Below are 18,267 nucleotides of genomic sequence, written 5' to 3'. Positions count from 1 at the left end.
CATGATTGTATATCAGGTATAATTAAAATCCTTGAGGTCCAGTTAGAGAGAGTTTCCTCACTAAAGGTCAGAACATCAATGTCAGATATGCGCTCTATGATTTTGTGCCATATGCATTGAAGTAGCCAACAGTTGTATTAACGTGTGTATGTAGGAAACAACTGACTGTCAAGTTAAATAAAGAAAACTAAACTGAATAACATCTACAACATATTTATTATTACAGATTTCCAATTGAACAGTGTAGCAGGTCTCGCGCCGCTACCAGTGGCGGTGCATCCATAGAGGGCGCTAGGGCGCCGCCCCTCTTAACATTTTGAGATGAAAAAAAAAAATGAAAAAATAAATACATCCTGTCAAAAAACATTATATGCCAAATCATTTAAATAGTAAATATACCGTGTTGACGCGCTAAATGTGTGTGGGAGACCGTCAGCCTGTCAACAACCACTTAAGTTAATGTGAAAAAATATAATATATCGCCACTCATTATCACGGAGAGAAGCCCCCTTTACGGGCCCGCCCAGCGTGTGTGCAGCGAGCAAACATTTCACAGTCGTTTCGGCAAGGACGGCTTCTCATTGGCAGATGAAATGTGAATCTTGGGGCACAAAAATGTGCGCTCATTGGCCAATGACATCGTTTTATTATTTCACGTGACTGGACTATTCGGCAGATCAGAGACCGGTATCGTTCCCTCAGCCCAGAGAGCTCCACAGAGCTACGGGAGCAGGTAGCTAACGGAGCTGTTAGCTGGAGGCTCAGTGAGTAATGCTGTTTAGTTTCCCCTGTCTGTTGTTCCAAAGTCCTGGGACTGAAACTCTCTGGACTACAACGGGGTGAGGGATCTAAAGAGCTTCAGACAAGTGTAAAGCACAAATCTTGCCGCAGTTATCTAGTTAACAGCATGAAGCTAACGAGCTAACAGCATGAAGCTAACCCTGTTTGCAGAGCAGCAGAAGGAGACCGAACTGGCATCGAAACACAACGAAGAAGTTCTGAAACAGACACATTCCCTCAAGAATAATGAAACAGGCTGGTTACAGACATGATTGACTTTAACCAGAGAGTTATTGAGACGTTTGACCACTTTAAAGAGAGGAGCTACTTGTCTTTACAGTAGTGGGTCTGCTCTGTCACCCAATGTAACATGTGATCTCTCTGACTCTATTCTGCTCTGAACCTCTTTCATGTGAGGGTGAAACTCTTTTATTCTGTAAACCTCTGAAACCCAACCCCATGTGTCTTAAAGCTGCTCTGAACCTCTCATGTTAAAGTTACAGTGTGTTGATAGTTGTTATTGGACAGTGTTGAGCACGCTGTGTTCTTGAATTAAAGCTTTGTTTTTTACAATATTCTACTCAAAACCTCTTTTCTTCTCATTGTTGAGTGCTATTTAAACTGCGCCCCCCCCCCCACAAAATGTCACCAGCCGCCACTGGCCGCTACCCGTGGGTTTCCCCCAAAAGCTCCAAGGATCAGCCAGGCACAAAGAGGTTCTGGTTGACAACATGTTTCATTCGGATCACACACCACACTCAGCAGACCGCAAGACTGCGCCTCTGTTCAGCCCCTCTCTACTCTCCACTGAGCCCTTTTATGAGGGCGGCCTCGGCTGCTGAGGCCAAATTGGAGACAGTTGCCACAAACTGTATTAATTATGAATAATACATACTCTAATAATAAATACATTATTTTCTCTTATTTAAAGTAAAATAAAGGCGGGATTTAAAACAGAAAGCTTTTGAAAAATGTAACTTCAAATAAAGGACTTCATTTTATAAAACATATTGAACTGAATTGTCCTGCAGCTTTAAATTCAGTTTCTTCAGGCGTCAAGCGATGTCAATCAAAAGAGACAAGATATTATATTCTTGTTCTCTGAAAGGAGAAATGTGTGTGCAGGGACTCCATCTGGTTATGAAACCATTTGTTTCAGCTCATTTCTCTCTGTTCACATCAGTGATCATCAGTTAATTCATGTTACATTAAGATCATATTGGGCTCTTATCTTTATTTATAATTCAGTGAACCCACCTCAGAGTCTCCAGTCTACAACGTGGACTCTCCAGAAAACCAGTCAGCAGCTTCACTCCTGAATCCTGCAGCTGGTTTCCTCTCAGATCCAGTTCTCTGAGACTGGAGGGGTTTGACTTCAGAGCTGATCCCAGAGAAGAACAGCCTTCCTCTGTGATCCAACAGTCTGACAGTCTGTAAACACACAAAACAACACACAGAGTTTATTATATCAATACACAATGAATCATTATTGACATCATGAACACGAGTGGCTTTCACTTTGGTTTCATAACAACAAGGAAAGATCTTGAAGCTTATCTGAAAAGAATCCACACTGACAGCCACCGGTGCGAACAGATCACCCTTCCACCGGATATGCCACCAATACATCCTCCAGAACACCAGCTAGATGTATGTCCTCCCAAGTGGAGTGAAGTGGAAAGAACTGTTCGTCGAGCAAGAGCTGCATCCTCTCCTGGGCCCAACGGAGTCCCTTACCGGCTTTATAAAAATGCACCAGATGTGTTACGCTTTCTCTGGAGGCTAATGAAGGTGGTGTGGCAGAAACAATCGATACCAACAGCTTGGCGAAGGGCCGGTGGCGTCCTAATCCCTAAGGAAAAGGATGCTGCTGACATCAGCCAGTTTCGCCACATCAGCCTCTTAAACGTTGAAGGCAAGATCTTCTTCAGCGTAGTAGCTCACAGGCTGGCTGTGTACCTAGACAGAAACAAATACATCGACACAACAGTGCAGAAAGCAGGGATTCCAGGCTTTTCTGGTTGCTTGGAGCATACAAACATATGGCATCAAATCCAAGCTGCCAAAAAGGAGGGAAGAGATCTCCATGTCGTGTTCTTGGACCTCGCCAACGCCTTTGGTTCTGTTCCTCATAGTCTCTTGTGGACTGCGTTTGACCTGTTCAGCATCCCACAGGCTATCACCACTCTTGTCAAATCCTATTTCCAGGACATCCAGCTATGCCTCACAACTAAGGAGTACACCACAGCATGGCAGCGTTTGGATATAGGGATCATGGCAGGATGCACCATCTCCCCTCTGGCCTTCACCATGGCAATGGAGGTCATCATCCGAGCCTCCCGATGGGTGGTAGGAGGTCAGCAGCTCAAAGCTGGTCTTCGACTCCCTCCCATCAGAGCGTACATGGATGACATGACCAAACTCACAACAACCATGCCATGCACAAGGCGACTGCTGAAAAAGCTCCAGGAGAACATTGAGTGGGCCCGGATGAAGATAAAGCCAAGCAAATCCAGGAGCATATCAGTCATCAAGGGCAAGCTGTCAGAGCAGCGCTTTTTCATTGGCGAGGAACCCATACCAACAGTGTTGGAGAAGCCAGTGAAGAGCTTAGGGCGCTGGTACGATGCCAACCTCAAGGACAAAGATCAAGTGCACCAGCTTAGGCAGGACACAATCTGCGGCCTCGAGAGTATCGACAAGTCCCTGCTTCCTGGCAGGTTAAAGCTCTGGTGCCTTCAATTCGGTCTTCTACCCCGGCTGATGTGGCCTCTTACCATCTATGAGATCCCTATCTCCAAGATTGAAAAACTGGAGAGGTTGATCAGCTCGTTTGCCAGAAAGTGGCTGGGTCTTCCCAGGTGCTTCAGCAACATAGGGCTGTATGGAAGAGGCATTCTGGAGCTGCCTGTGTCCAGTCTTACAGAGGAGTTCAAGTGCTCCAAAGTAAGGCTGGAAATGACACTAACAGAATCCTGTGACCCATTTGTAGCCCAAACAGCTCCTACTCTGGCGACTGGAAGGAAATGGACTGCAAGCGCAGCTACACAGCAGGCAAAGGCAGACCTAAGGCATCGTGACATTGTTGGCTTTGTGCAACAGGGGAGAGGAGGCGTTGGCCTCGGAGAGAGCAGACCATCGTGGCACAAGGCAGCTCCATCTCAGCGCAGAGGTCTGGTTGTTGAGGAGGTGCGCCGGCAAGAGCAGGCAACAAGGTGCGCAAAGGCTGTCTCCCAATCGAAACAGGGACAGTGGATGAGGTGGGAGGGTGTTGAGAGAAGGAAGTTCTCTTGGAAGGAACTGTGGAGTATGGAAGCATTTCACACCAGCTTCATCTTACGAGCAACGTATGATGTCTTGCCATCTCCCAGTAACCTTCAACAATGTGGAGAAGACCCAGCGTGCACACTCTGCCCGTCTCCAGCAAACCTTAAACACATCCTGGTTGGCTGCAAGACGGGCCTGACTCAAGGCCGTTACACCTGGCGGCACAACCAAGTGCTGAAGTGCCTTGCAGCTATGCTAGAGACCAGACGAACAACCATCAATGGCCTACCTCCATCATCCCGTCCTACATCTGCAAGAGGTTTCGTCTGTGAAGGTGCAAAGCCAACCAAGACCAAGGCCAATACAACATCAGACCTCGGTCAGCTGGGAGCAGCGCGAGACTGGAGGCTCGTGGTGGATCTGAGTCCAAGGCTCTACTTTCCACCAGAGATCGCCACTACGAACCTCAGACCAGACCTCGTGCTCTGGTCCTCCTCAACTAAGAAGGTGTACATCGTAGAGCTGACTGTACCCTGGGAGGATGCTGTAGAGGCCTACGAAAGAAAGAGCCTTAAGTACGCCGAGCTGGCAGCTGATGCTGAGCAACGTGGCTGGAAAGCCAAAGTTTGCCCAGTGGAAGTCGGCGGCAGAGGCTTTGTTGGAAAGACAACTACCAGGTTGCTTAGGGATTTGGGAATTCGAGGCCAAGCCCAACGCCAAGCCATCAAAGCCCTCTCAAGCGCTGCTGAGTGGGCAAGCCGGTGGCTGTGGGTGAAGAGGAGAGACGCCACCTGGGCCCCAAAATAGCATCTGTGGCGCAGAAGGGTTGAAGCAGAGGGGGCACATCTGGGACGCCAGGTGTTGCCGATGAGCCCTCTGGAGGTGTTGTGGGCCTATCATCGAAACACCGGAGATGGAGGGTGCCCACCTGATGACTCCAATGAGGCTTTTAACCCTTTTGTCCCACAGACGGCACCATGACCCTTACAAGGAAACACCTTGCATGTCTGCGTTAACCCACTTTACATCTCAGGAGTACAAATCAATCAATCAGGGATTGTAAAACCTAGTCCTAAAACAGAACTTCATCTTCTTCTGTAAACAGACATTTAGTTAAAATCACGTCACTGTCAACACATTTAAACCCTGATTCAGTGAAAGAAGTTCTTCCAGTCCAGCAGATTGCTCTAACAAACTCAAAGCAGGACTCAAAGCGTCCTGGTCCCCTGAAAGCAGGAGGGCCACAGCATGTTCATGTTGGTTGGACAAGACATCCAACTCTTTGCTCCCCAGCAGGACAGAGGCCACTTCTCCATTCAGTCCACAGCATGATGTCCAGATGCATTTGCTGAGTCAGCTGCTTTTTGTCGTGGCGTTGTGTTTGTTGGTCTCTGGTGATGTTTTTGTTATCGTGAAGCGACCCTGTCCAGGGGGCTTTGTATTTGGAGGGGTCTGTCCTCAACCCCCTCGAGCCCATCATGGGGAGGCAGTGTGCTGGTGGAGGTGCGTGGCTGTGATTGGTGGAGCAGAGGGGAGGCGGGTTGGACCTGCTCTGGGAACCGGAGTGAGTTAGTCTGTTAGACGAGGAGCGTGTTGATGAAACTGTCCGTGCTGTTAGCGTCAGAGAGCTTCATCCATGTGTTGCTGAATGCTATCAATAAGCTGTCTCTGTGAGGGAAACCGACCCACACGTCACCATGGAGTTCATATCCTTCATCTGAGGGGAATCATGCTGAATGTGTCTCTTGAGTGAGCCGTGTTGTCGTGACGCAGTGTTGTTGGGTTGACTTGTCATGAATCAATGTGACAGGTTCTTGAGGATCAGTTCCTGTGGTCATGACATCGATGTGGACGACATGCAGCACGTGTGTGTGTGTGTGTGTGTCTGCTCCCTGTGTGTGTCTGCTCTGTGTGTGTGTGTGTGTCTGCTCTCTGTGTGTGTGTGCTCTGTGTGTGTGTGTGTGTGTGTGTCTGCTCTCTGTGTGTGTGTCTGCTCTCTGTGTGTGTGTCTGCTCTCTGTGTGTGTGTGTCTGCTCTCTGTGTGTGTGTGTGTGTGTGTGTGTGTGTGTGTGAGCGCAGGAACATTTAATGCACTTGTCAAATGTTGCAGTGTTGTGTGAATATGAGGAGTTTCCACAACATGATGTCGTGAGGTTGTTCAGCTGTAGTAAGATGGCCCCGAAGGCCCCGGTAGAACATGTACGGCCCCCTACTGGTGTGTATGTGTAGTGCACTCATCACGACTCTTGTTGTGTCTCTTTGGAGTCATAATGTATCTATTTGTGTGTTTGTGTCTCTCACTGACATCCTGGAGGTGAAGGACAGGGGGCCCCTGACCCTTTGGCCCCTGACCCTGTGGCCCCTGACCCTTTGGGCCCTGACCCTGTGGCCCCTGACCCTTTGGCCCTTAACCCTTTGGCCCCTGACCCTTTGGCTACTGACCATGTGGCCCCTGACCCTGTGGCCCCTGACCCTGTGTCCCCTGACCCTGTGGCCCCTGACCCTTTGGCCCCTGACCCTGTGTCCCCTGACCCTGTGGCCCCTGACCCTGTGTCCCCTGACCCTTTGGCCCCTGACCCTGTGGCCCCTGACCCTGTGGCCCCTGACCCTTTGGCCCCTGACCCTGTGGCCCCTGGCTCTGTCCCATAGGCCTGTTCAGTAATCCATCAGCAGCATGAGGCCAGACAAGTTGTCCATGTCGTGCTTGTAGAGGACGACATGCAACGAGGCAGCTGATGTGAAGTGGAACATGTCACCAGGAAATGAAACACTTGATGGATCAATACGTAGATCCATCAAACAGTTATTGATTAAACATGAAGGTGCTACACTAGCAGCAGACAGTGAACCCACCTCAGAGTCTCCAGGCTACAACGTGGACTCTCCAGAAAACCAGTCAGCAGCTTCACTCCTGAATCCTGCAGCTGGTTGTCTCTCAGATCCAGTTCTCTGAGACTGGAGGGGTTTGACTTCAGAGCTGATCCCAGAGAAGAACAGCCTTCCTCTGTGATCCCACAGCCTGACAGACTGTAAACACACAAAACAACACACAGAGTTTATTATATCAATACACAATGAATCATTATTGACATCATGAACACGAGTGGCTTTCACTTTGGTTTAATCTTCTTCTGTAAACAGACATTTAGTTAAAATCGCGTCAGTGAAAGAAGAAGAAAAGATGACAGAAACAATCTGTTCATCATCCAATCAGATGAGTTCATGTTTTAATGTGAACTCCACTTCACAAGGTTTCCTGCAGCTGGTAGCAGACGTGTAGAAGCAGCTTACGGCTGGAGGATTCATGACTTCAGAGAGAAGATGAACCTGATCACAAGGATCACAACAAGTTTCATTTCAACACTTATTTCATTGAAATGGATCAATGTTTGGTTCTTTATGTGTGAATAAATAACTCTTTTTATGAGGAACATTGACTCACTCAAGTATATATATATATATAAAGTACCCAAGCGTCATACTTGAGTAAAAGTAAAGATACTTGACTGGAAAATTACTCAAGTAAAAGTAAAAGTCACCAATGAGAATACTACTTGAGTAAAAGTATTAAAGTATCTGATTTTTTTTAAACTTAATTATTGAAAGTATGTCATTTTTTTCTCAGATTGACTTTTCAGATTCTTTTCATAGCTGTCTGATGACAATCAGCCCTGACAATGTGTTTGTGATCTGCAACTTTGTCTTAAAACTCACTGAACAAAATCTACAGAGACACTGTCTATCATATCAATAAAGTATATTACAACAGTCTCTGATCATTCTTGTAAATCATGAACTGTCACATAAACTATTTTTATAAGGGTATTCATTTTTCTTAAACCTACCCGATTTATCTACTATTGATCTCAGATCTAATCACTTCAATCAGACAAAGCTTTATCTGGCCCACAGAAACACATTTGGGACAGTGGTCATCAAATATTATCTCTGAACAGACATGTTCTGTTTCTACTTTTATCCTGTCTCTTTTGTCTATGTTTCTCATGACAGCAGCCTTGTCTGAAGTGTAGCCTCATGATGGTTGACAGAACATTACAGGAGGTTTTACAGTGAAGACAGATGTTCAGCCACTCCACTATCTAAAAGTTCTACTCCAGAACAGAGTGTCTGTCTGAACAGATTCTCAGAATCTCATGCAGCTCATGGCTAGACATGGCAGAGATCAGCAGAAACAGGCGTTAGATTTCAAACACCCCAATGTTATCACAACATCTGGCATTCCTGATAATCATGATTTGTTAACATCAGGTGACATAGCTAAGAATTATCATCAGAATGGTATTCTGTCACATCTGATCACAGATGTTCACATTTACATTGTTAAATAATTGTCATACATTCACATATCCCTGTCTTAAATAACATAACTGAATTTTTTGTTAATCTAAATTCTGACAAGTTAATAACTCATCTTTACAGACATATCTTGTCCTCTACATGTCTGACAATGCAGCACCATCTGATCCTGGTGTTTCATCATAAGTTTTCCCTGACAGTCTCTATCTGTCAGCCTTTCAGTGTCTTGATGGTCAGCTTCATGTGGAAAATATGCTTCACATTGATCAACAGTGTCAGAGTGACATCACACAGGAAAGCAGTTCTGGTCAAGACCGATGGTTTTCAGCTCACAAGATGGTGTCAAGTAGAAATCTACATAATGACTTTTATTCCCTCATATCCCTTTGTCTCCTATTCTGTAAACTGGCCATTGAGATTGTTAATATTACAATGTATGACTTAATCAATTTCATCTAGTTTTTTGTTTCTTCTGATTAAGATAATTAACATTTCTGAAATTGTCTGACAGGTCATGAATAAAGTTCTGACAGCAAGTTCATGTCAGAACACTGAAAACTTTTTATCATCAGTTATTGAATGTGAACAGACCATCTTATCTAAGACTTTGAATCATATGTAAATTCTAATGGAAGTAATTATAAACGGTCTCGTTGTTTGCAAATCAGTGTCAGGTTTCTCTTGAACTGTTCAGAGACTACATGCATTAAATACTACATCAGATGTCAGAAAAATCATTTAATGCATTCATGTTTCAACAACTTGGTCACAAGAATTTCATGCTTGGTCATTAAAACAGTCATCACACGTCTAACAATTTGTCAAGTTTAGCAAAGATTTCCTTCACTGAATGTCGTCTGACTTGTGATCATCACTTAAGTGCTCTCAGTAAGGATCAATGCCTGACAGTGAGCAGTAATCAAGCTGGATGAGTACATGAGCGATGTTGGAATGATTAAAAACCCCCAAGGGAAAATCTGTTTATTGACAAGGTCTTCATGAGGATTTCTTCAAAATAACCCCCTAAATTTTTTTTAATACTTCATTAACCAATCTAATATGACCCCAAAAAACCCATGTAAAGTTTTCTCCTTCCTGGTACCCTTGTTTAAATGTCTCATGCCCAAATTGGGTTTACCAGTTTCATTAGGTTTAAAAATTACTATCCTTTGTAAACCCGTTTTCATAAATTTAACTTCTTTCCTTTTTCATAATTCTTTTCATTTTTTTTCATGATTTAAAAATTTTTTTGATAATAATTATGAAAAATTCAAACAATTTCCTGTTGAAATGAATTCTTTTGCGTAAATAAAATGTTGTTAGCAGATCACCAGGTGATTATCTTGGGCTTTAGGAGCTTTAATTTAAGATGTAGAGTTTAAAAGGGGAGGAATTTCAGCGCATCATTAAAAATTTTTAAAGAATTTTGGTTCTTTATTGTACTTCGTTTATATCAAAAAGGAAATTTAATTTTTAATCCTTATTTTTCTTCTTATGATTAAAAACATTTCTTTAACATAAAATATTAATACCTTGCGACCATTATTACACTTTGAAACCCAAAAAGTTAATATATCATTGGATTCCCCAAATTAATGGCATGTTCAACGGTTTTCCTTTGCTTCGATTGTCGTTATAAAGCTTTTAAACGAAGGGGGGAAATTTTTTTGGCCATTACCCTTAGGAGATTTTGAACTCCTTTGAACCCAAACACGTCACCCAGTTTCCTGAAGCCTTTACTCGAGAATGCCACTTTTAAAGGTAATGCCCTTTACAACAGTCATTTAAACCCCCTTAAATTATTTTTATTAAGAACCCATATCTTTAATGGGTTTGCTGCCATACATTCCAGTTCGATTTAAAACCCTCTGACGTAACTTTTTGCTCTGCAAATTTAAACCGGTTTAGTTTAAACGGGGCCCTTAGGTTCTCCAGCGCCTTCTTTAAAATCATTTAAATTTTTTGGGAACCCAAATCCAAGGGTTTTAGGCCCCCGCTTTCCTCCGGTTTGGGATGTAACTGAGGTTCATCAAAATTGAACCCTTGAAATTTCCCGAATTCTTTCCAAACCTTGTATTTATCCTGAAAGGGTTTTTTTCCCCCTTTTTGGTTTTAAACTTAAAAAATTTGTTGGATGTAGCCTTCGGCCCCCTTGTTTACGTTGATCAACGAATTCCTTTTACCAATTTCCCTTTCCCCGGCATCTTTCCCAACATCCGGGGCAAAAGAAATGTTTCCTTCCCAGGGATATTGGGAAAGGTAATCCCAAAAGGTTAGTCGAAGGTGTCAAAATGAGGGAAAGACCATTACAAAAATTGGTTTTGGGGAAAATTTTACTTAGCTCAAACTCTATCAAATTTTCCCCCAAAAAAAAGTTTAAACAAGGGTTTCTTTGGTTTAAATAATACAAGGGCCCGATTTTAAAAGATGTTCATTATTAAAATTTTTAAATATTCAGTACTTATGAAGATTGGGGAACCAAAGTTTTTCCAACTTCATTTTTTAACCCTTATCGTGGATCTTCTGTTACCCCCAACTGAGGGCCCAAAGGGGTTTTAAAAAGATTAAGTTTTAAAATTACTTTTACAATCCAAAAATTTCTTCAAAAATTTTTTCTAGGTACGGGGATTAACCCAAAAATATGCTTCCCATGGTTCCCAAGCAGTTTAAAAAAGCTTGAAACCATTTTAATTCCGCCCCGGGCAGCGGAAGCTGTACTCAAAAATAGGGTTTTCCCGTAATTCAAACCTCACCCTTTTTCAAAATTTTTAAATGGGAAAAGAAATTTTTTGGCCCAGGGGAACCCCTTCTTTTTTTGCCCCCCAAATTTTTTTAAAATTAAAAAAAAATTTTCCCCTTAATTTTTTGGGGGGGGGGAGTTTCCAAAAAAAATTTTTGGCATAAGCAGGACCGGGGGTTGTCTCCCCTTTCTTTAAAATTTCCAAACATTGCTTAAGTTAAATTCCTTTCCGTGCAATTGACCGGTATATTAACCCGGGTTCATGTCATTTTGTCAAAATTTTAAAGAAATTTTTCAACAATTGGTACTTAGAACCTTTTTTTTTCTAACTGTTGAAAGGTTTTAAAATCCATAAAATATGAAGTTTAAAAACCGTGTCTATACTTTTAAAATTAATAAGAAGGGACACTCGGAAACCTAGGGGATCATTTAATTTCTCATAAATAGTTCCTCGGGAAAAAAGAGCTATCAGTTCTCACAAGGCCTAACGTAAAAACTGTTCTAATCCCTCCCGTGCAAGCCTCCAGCTATTAAAAAACTCACCTTTCTTCAAAAATAATGTTAATTTTAAAAAGGTGTCTAAAAGAACCTCCCGTTCACAAACGGCTCCCTTTATTTTTACTGGGTAGGGCGAAATTCTAGTTAAACAATCGGTTGATGTTACCCTTGGTTTCCACAAAACGGGAAAACGCTAAAATATTTTTCCCTCTCGGCTAACACGAAAACCTACAAAAAAGTCTTTAACCAGGAAAAAAAAGCTTCATAATCTTTATGACTTTTTTAAAGGGAAAGAGCCTTTCCCTTAATTTTACACCCTTTGTGCCCCAAAATTTTTAAACCAAAATTTTATTCATTCTAACCCGGGCTTGAACCCAATTTTAAATAAAACTTTCAACTTAGGCTTTTTAGAAAAGTTCAGTTAAAAAAATTATAAATTAAATTGATAGAAATTTTTTACCCTTTTTGTATTTTCCCCTTGAAAAAAGTTTTTCGTTTCGAACTTAGGTGTGAGTGTTTTAAACCAACCCTTTTGATATTTTAACCCGTTGCATTTTTATTGGGGCAATCCAGAGTTAAACCTTCCCATTTTGAGGAAAAGCTGTTTATACTATCAAAAAGGGGAAATTCCAAACGGGACCTTTACCCCTTTAATTGATAGGGTTTTTTAAAAGGGGTTTTAGCAATTTTCCCTTTAAAAGTTATCCTGGGCCCTTGAATTCTAGAAATTTCATTTAGCCAGGTAAAAAACTTTTGCAAGGGGCTTTGGGAGTTAAAATGCCCCCTTAACGATTATAAAAAGAGGCATTACAGACTGACAATCTGAGTTTCGAAAGAATTCTCCTTTTTGACAACCGAATGGTAGGAAAAGGTGATCAGCTAAAAATTATTGGATTATTTAAACAAAAATTACGGGCCGTTACAACAATCCTGACCCAATCATGCCCGTATGGGACACTAAGTCCATTACTGCAAGGGATTAACAGCATAAAGCTTCCCTTTTGCAACGATTTTCTAAGGATCCTTTTTCAGTTTTTCCCCCCCGTTTAAAACCAGATTCTTAAAAAAATGAATACTTACCTTTCTCTTTCCCGGAAAAATTCCCGGAATGGAAAATTCAAAAGACTTTTAGTGAATATTTGGGCGTTTAATAACTTTAAATTAACAATGATGGCCAAATTTATTGTATCAGATTGGTATTACTTCTTTGAAAAGGAAAATTTTTCCGTGGCGATATTGGCTACGGGGTTTGTGACCAAATTTTATTTTTTTAAATTCACAGGGTTTTTTTGGTACTTCTAAAACCCTTCGACATCTAAGAACGGGAAACTCGAAGTTTGAAAAATTTCAGAATAAAAGTATTTTGGGTTCCATTCCCGGAATTATAGGGCCCTAACATTGGTTAAAAGTCCTTTAAAGTTACATGGGAATGATTAAGGAAGTTCCTTGACAGGTAAACAAACTAAAATCCGGTGGGGAATTTTTTTTCGCCAGCTGTTTCCTTAAAATTTTTACCGTTTGGCCATTAAGCCTGAAAAATGGGTTGGATAACTTTTTCCGGGAACACCCCCTTTTTAAGTTCGAAAACATGGAAGTTAAAAGATTGATCGTTTTAAAAAATTGACATGTGACTATACAAAAACCTGGTTGTCATTTCCGACACAAATCCTAATTTTAAACACTGGGGCCCCATAATGAAATTAAACGGGTTTGTTTGGTCATTCTGAGCGCAAAAGGGGTTAACCCCGTTAAATGAATTGGCTTATTGGAAAAACGATTTTTCCGAAATAAAACTTAATTATGAGGAATGAGATTGGGTTTTTCATTCCTTTTCATTTGAGGCAGAATTTCCTTATTTTTCGCTGCCTGTCAAGGTCTTCTTGTAATAACCCGCCAAAGACTGAGTCAAGTCAAATTTCTGTACTCAACTGGTTAGTGGTACCATCCAGTACCAAAAAAAGCGAAGTTATTTCCTTTTAGCCTTGGGTTTCCGACGCCAGTGACCGTCCAAACGGGTCATTTATAGTACAGGAAAAATTTCTTCCGAAACCACCCCTTCAATCGGAAAATGGCCCTCTTGGCATTTTTAAACGTTTTATGCTCACCCGGGTTTTGCCCCCTGAACCTATACTTGCCTTCCCTCCCTGTCAAACCATGCTGGGTTCGCGTTACCTTTGAATTTTTGGCCGAATTTTTTTAAAAATTGGGATTGAAAAGCCATTAAGTTGAAATTATAGTAATTGCTCCGATGCATGATCCAACTTTCATACAAATTTCTTTGGCCAATGGGACCTGCAAAGGGAAACTTTGGCCAGAACCGAATCATTCCCTATGCATAATGAATTTGAGGTTTTAGTAAGAAAATTACACCTGTTACCAAATATATTGAGCATCAATGCCCCAAAATCACAGTAGTTAGATTAAAGTTTAAAAGCTCCTTCATTTTGGGTGTAAAGACCCTGCACAATTAATCCTGTTTCAGGAGATTTACTTACGCAAAATTGCTTAAGACCCTTCATATAAAATTTGCATTTGGGGCCCCGACCCCTTTCTTAAAACCAAACTGAAAACCAAGTTTGCCCTTTACCCCGGGTATATCATTTATTTCAATATTCAGGCTAAAATATCCGTAGTAAATGGCTGGTTAAAACAGTTTTTTTAATGAAGGCCATACCTATCAACCAGAAAAACTTCTCCTAAACATGTAAACTTACTTTTACGCCTCCCCGGTTAACTCCGAATCGCTAAATGGCTTGCACCCTTTCGCAATCCGGTAATCAGTGTTCCAGTAAGGGTTAAAATGCGGGGTTTGGACCAAAACCACTATACTAATTTGCAAGGATTCAAATGCGAGCCCGTTCAACCCACGAGGCTTCATTTTGCGAGTCCCGTCTTGTAAGAATTCTGCCCGACCGAGAACCCAGAAACCCCTTTTTCCTCCAAACCTTTACCGGTTTCTTAAAATTTTCTACAAGTGCCCTGCATTTTTAGGTTTTTTTGGCCCCCTAACATGAAATCCGGAAACCAAAAAAACCTGCAAAATGGAATGGCCAAAACTGTCTTCTGCCGCGGAGGCTTTATTTAGGGATATACCGTTTGGATCCATTGAAAAAAATCAAATTTTTTGGGGACTCTTTAAACAGGATGGTTGGGGCCTTTATGCCCTGAAGGGTCCCAGAGGACGACATTAAATTAAAACCTCAGGGCTCGGGTAAGGGGGAAATTGTTCAATCGATAAAAGCACCCCAATGCATGACTCCATTAATTTCCTAAAAAGCAACCCAAACCACTTTCCCCCGGGGGTTAATTCCGGGATTTTACAGGGAATTTGCAAACCCGGTTTGGGGGCGGATACAAATCGTTAATTAGGGCAAATTGCCCGCTCCTCGAGCTTAAAAAAAAAACAGGGTTTTAAAAAGGCTTCCCCATAAAAGCGGTTTTTTTTACAACCCTTTTGGGCCCCAAAAACTTTTCCCTTTTTTTAAAGCCCGGAAATTTATTTTTCCCACTTTAGTAACTCCCCCCGGGGGGCCCCCGAAAATTTTTTTTACCTAACCTGGAACCCTTAAAATGGCGAGTTCTTTAGGAACCCGAACCTTCTCAGACCAAAACCCAAAAACTTTTATCCCTGCTAAGGTTTGTAAATTCCAATTGTCTGCTCATAAAGGGCCCCCTTGGGCCCAATTCCCTAGGAAAAAAAAGAGACGTTTGGTCTAAAAACCCTTTTAGTTTTCAGTGATTTTAAAAACCACCGTATTTCGTTAGTTTCAGGGATTGTAAAGCCCCCTTTAACATCTGCTGGAAGTTGGAAATCCAAATTTAAAACCACTCAGCAGCGATTGGGCTCCAAATTTTTGGGGTTTAAATTTTATTCAACTTAAGTAAAGTGATTTTTCAAAATTTTAAACGGTTAACGTAACCCATTTTTTCTCCTGACTGAAAAACCCCAGACCGAAGGGAAAATTTTACGATCCAAATATTTTGGAAACAAAAGGGTTTAAACCCTTTTGGTTTTTTCCAGCCCAAAGTGTATAACACTTCCCCATTTTCCCTCTATATCAATTTAATTTTAACCCGAAATTTTCTTCCGGCCAATTAAGCCCAGGAATTCATTCTGGGAAACCGCGAATTAAAATCCGGGTTTACATTCGTAATAGGGCCCCTTTTCTCCCTTTAAAAAATATGCCCGACCGCTTTTCCCGCAACCCCCAATAAAGCCCATTATGGTTTTTTTCAGGAACCGCCTTTTCCTAAAAAAGAATTTTAAACCGGGAAATTATGACAAATTTATTGGCCCAAAAAACCTTTAAGGCCCCCCGAGAACGTTATTTTAAAAAATTCTGCCAAAAACCCCCGTTTTTCCCCTTTAAGGAAGGTCATAACCCAAAAGGGGCCTGCTTACTCAACTAATAAATCATTAAATGAACCCAAAATATTGCGTTTCCGGGGCGAATTATAAAGAACCTCCCATTTAACATGAGTGAGCCCGTTCCTCCTTTTCCCAACCGGTAAAACACAATTCCCCGGGCTTTTATGTTCCGAAACGGAAGAAAATCCCCAAAAATCTCCAAACCCGGCCCCGATTTTCACGGCACTACCGGGGCCAAGATTAGGATTTTCCAAGAAAAAAAAACCCTCCGTTCCTAACGGGAAAAATTTTTTACCGTGCCTCCTCGAAATTGCTACACCATTTAAAAAAAGGACGATTTTAAATTTTTTAAAACGAAATTAACAAAATCAGGGCTCCATTTCAAAAAAAGCCTTGTTAAATGAAAATGGAACTTTAAACGTATAACCCAGCAAAAGTGATGCCAGCCCCCGGGGCGAAAAATATTTATTTTTACTAGCATAAACCCGATTTCGCTATTAATTGAATACTTCTGTTAAATTTGGTAAAATTTAACCCTTCTCTCAATAATTTAGGAATGTCCCCAGGACTCCTTAATGTTTTGGCAACAATAATGACCTTCAACAAGTCCTTCCCCCATAAAATGCATTAAAAAAACAGGTGCTTTTTTCTTGCTTTATGAATAAATTAAAGAACCAAAAACCCTTTCCCGCTTCAGAATAGATATTAGTTGTCTTTTTTAACCTTGGTAGCCCAATCCTTCCGTCCTGAAGCATTAAAACAAAATGGGTTTTTTTTGGGCCGCACCCCTTTTGAAAGTCTGGCCCCACCTTGACCCGGCCCCGATCGTTCGCGCTACGACTGGAAGCGTAATTTTGGGCTAGGGCCATAAAGATAACAGTAGTGTTCCTACGAGCCATAGGGGAAATTTGGGGAAGCACTTCTTTGGCATCTAAACGTCAAGTTACAGTAAAACCCAAGTCTACTATGATGCTTAACTCTAAAAAATGAAACCAGCAATTTTGGGCCCAATTTCCCAAAGCATAAACATTTACCTAAATGAAGTATTAAAAAATGTCAACGATGATGTTAGAAGCCTTTAAAAAACCGGTACATTTACCAAGTTGCCTGAATGGACATAGTGGCCAATCTTCTACCAAAAAACATCTTACAAGACTTTTCTGTAGTAATCCAAAGGTTTCCATCTGTAAGTCAAGACGATGGACCCCCCCCCAAAAGGGGCCAGTCTCAACCTTTGGGACATCGTTCTAAAAAACTTGTGAACGTATTGTGCACAGTAAGGGGCCCCATTGGGGTAAAATGGCCTAGCAAATAGGCTCGTTAATAAGGGATTACCATACAATTGCACGCAAAGTAAGCCTTACAATGATTAATGATAAACGTTTCAATCCGTTGTTCAAATTTTTGGTTTGCACCAAGCCTTTGACATTTTTATTTTTAAAGGATCACGGTTTGCTTCCTATCATGAATTTACGGAATTCCCAATTTTCCATTTTTGGGAGCGTTTCAACTTGTCATTAAAGTATCTCCAGCAAGTTACGAAAGTTCAGGCAAAGTAGTCCTACTATTGAGTTTCCCTGGGGACTGAGGTTTCAAATTGCAACATCGACATTTCAGGTGCCATTTTAAAAACTCGGCCCCTTGGACATGAAATTTAATTTGATAGGCCCTTACTGGCAAAGGGCAAACGTATCCTCCTGCCCCAAAATAACATAAAAATTTTCCCAATGGTTGAATGACGGGGATCCCCATGATCGCAATCACGTCCAAGCACTTAAAACGTTGGTTCATTTACGTGGATAAACCCCTGATTGAGGCCTTCGGCTTGTAACTGACTTAACGATAGTTCGGGGTAACTTAACCCTAGGATAGTAACTGAAATGTTGTTCCCTAACTAACGGCACTTGAAATGCGGTTTTCTCGAAAGGTACCAAGATAGCGTTTTATTACGGGAAAGCCTAACAAACCCTTTGGGCAGGCTTTAGAATTTTAAAACTGGTGGTTATTTAACACAAGCTTTATTAAAATCCAATTTATCCCCCTTTACGTGATTAGGTCCCAACCAAGCCATTGAAAAGCTTCCTACAGGTAAAAAGTAAAAGGGTAAATCCGTCTCAAGGTCCGGTATAGGATCTGTCCATTAGGTCGATGCAACAGCACCCTTGAGCCTAAGCATTTCCAAGGCCCTTTGACAATGCACCAAAAAATTTGCATTTAGCCAAACTAGGAATAGTCCATCCTGGCTGTAAGCAACAAAAGGTAAACCTTCAGCTTTTCAAAATTTACATTTGAAAAA

General features: G+C 41.7%; 2 protein-coding genes across 2 annotated transcripts in view; one reads left to right on the top strand and one right to left on the bottom strand.

Moving 5' to 3' along the window:
* The window catches only part of LOC130196675 (protein NLRC5-like), a 1,158,129-nt gene that overhangs the window by 56,417 nt on the left and 1,083,445 nt on the right, over window positions 1-18,267 (top strand).
* The window catches only part of LOC130196333 (ribonuclease inhibitor-like), a 180,099-nt gene that overhangs the window by 116,221 nt on the left and 45,611 nt on the right, over window positions 1-18,267 (bottom strand). The window contains exons 4-5 of the mRNA XM_056418356.1: window positions 6,901-7,074; window positions 2,038-2,211 (exon numbers count right to left, since the gene is read on the bottom strand). Coding sequence (XP_056274331.1) covers window positions 2,038-2,211; window positions 6,901-7,074 — 348 coding nt within the window. The remainder of the gene's footprint in view (window positions 1-2,037; window positions 2,212-6,900; window positions 7,075-18,267) is intronic.

Source organism: Pseudoliparis swirei, chromosome 7, assembly GCF_029220125.1.
Source record: "Pseudoliparis swirei isolate HS2019 ecotype Mariana Trench chromosome 7, NWPU_hadal_v1, whole genome shotgun sequence".
NCBI lineage: Eukaryota > Metazoa > Chordata > Actinopteri > Perciformes > Liparidae > Pseudoliparis > Pseudoliparis swirei.
Note: the sequence above shows the minus strand (reverse complement) of the source record. Positions and strands in the feature narration are given on the sequence as shown.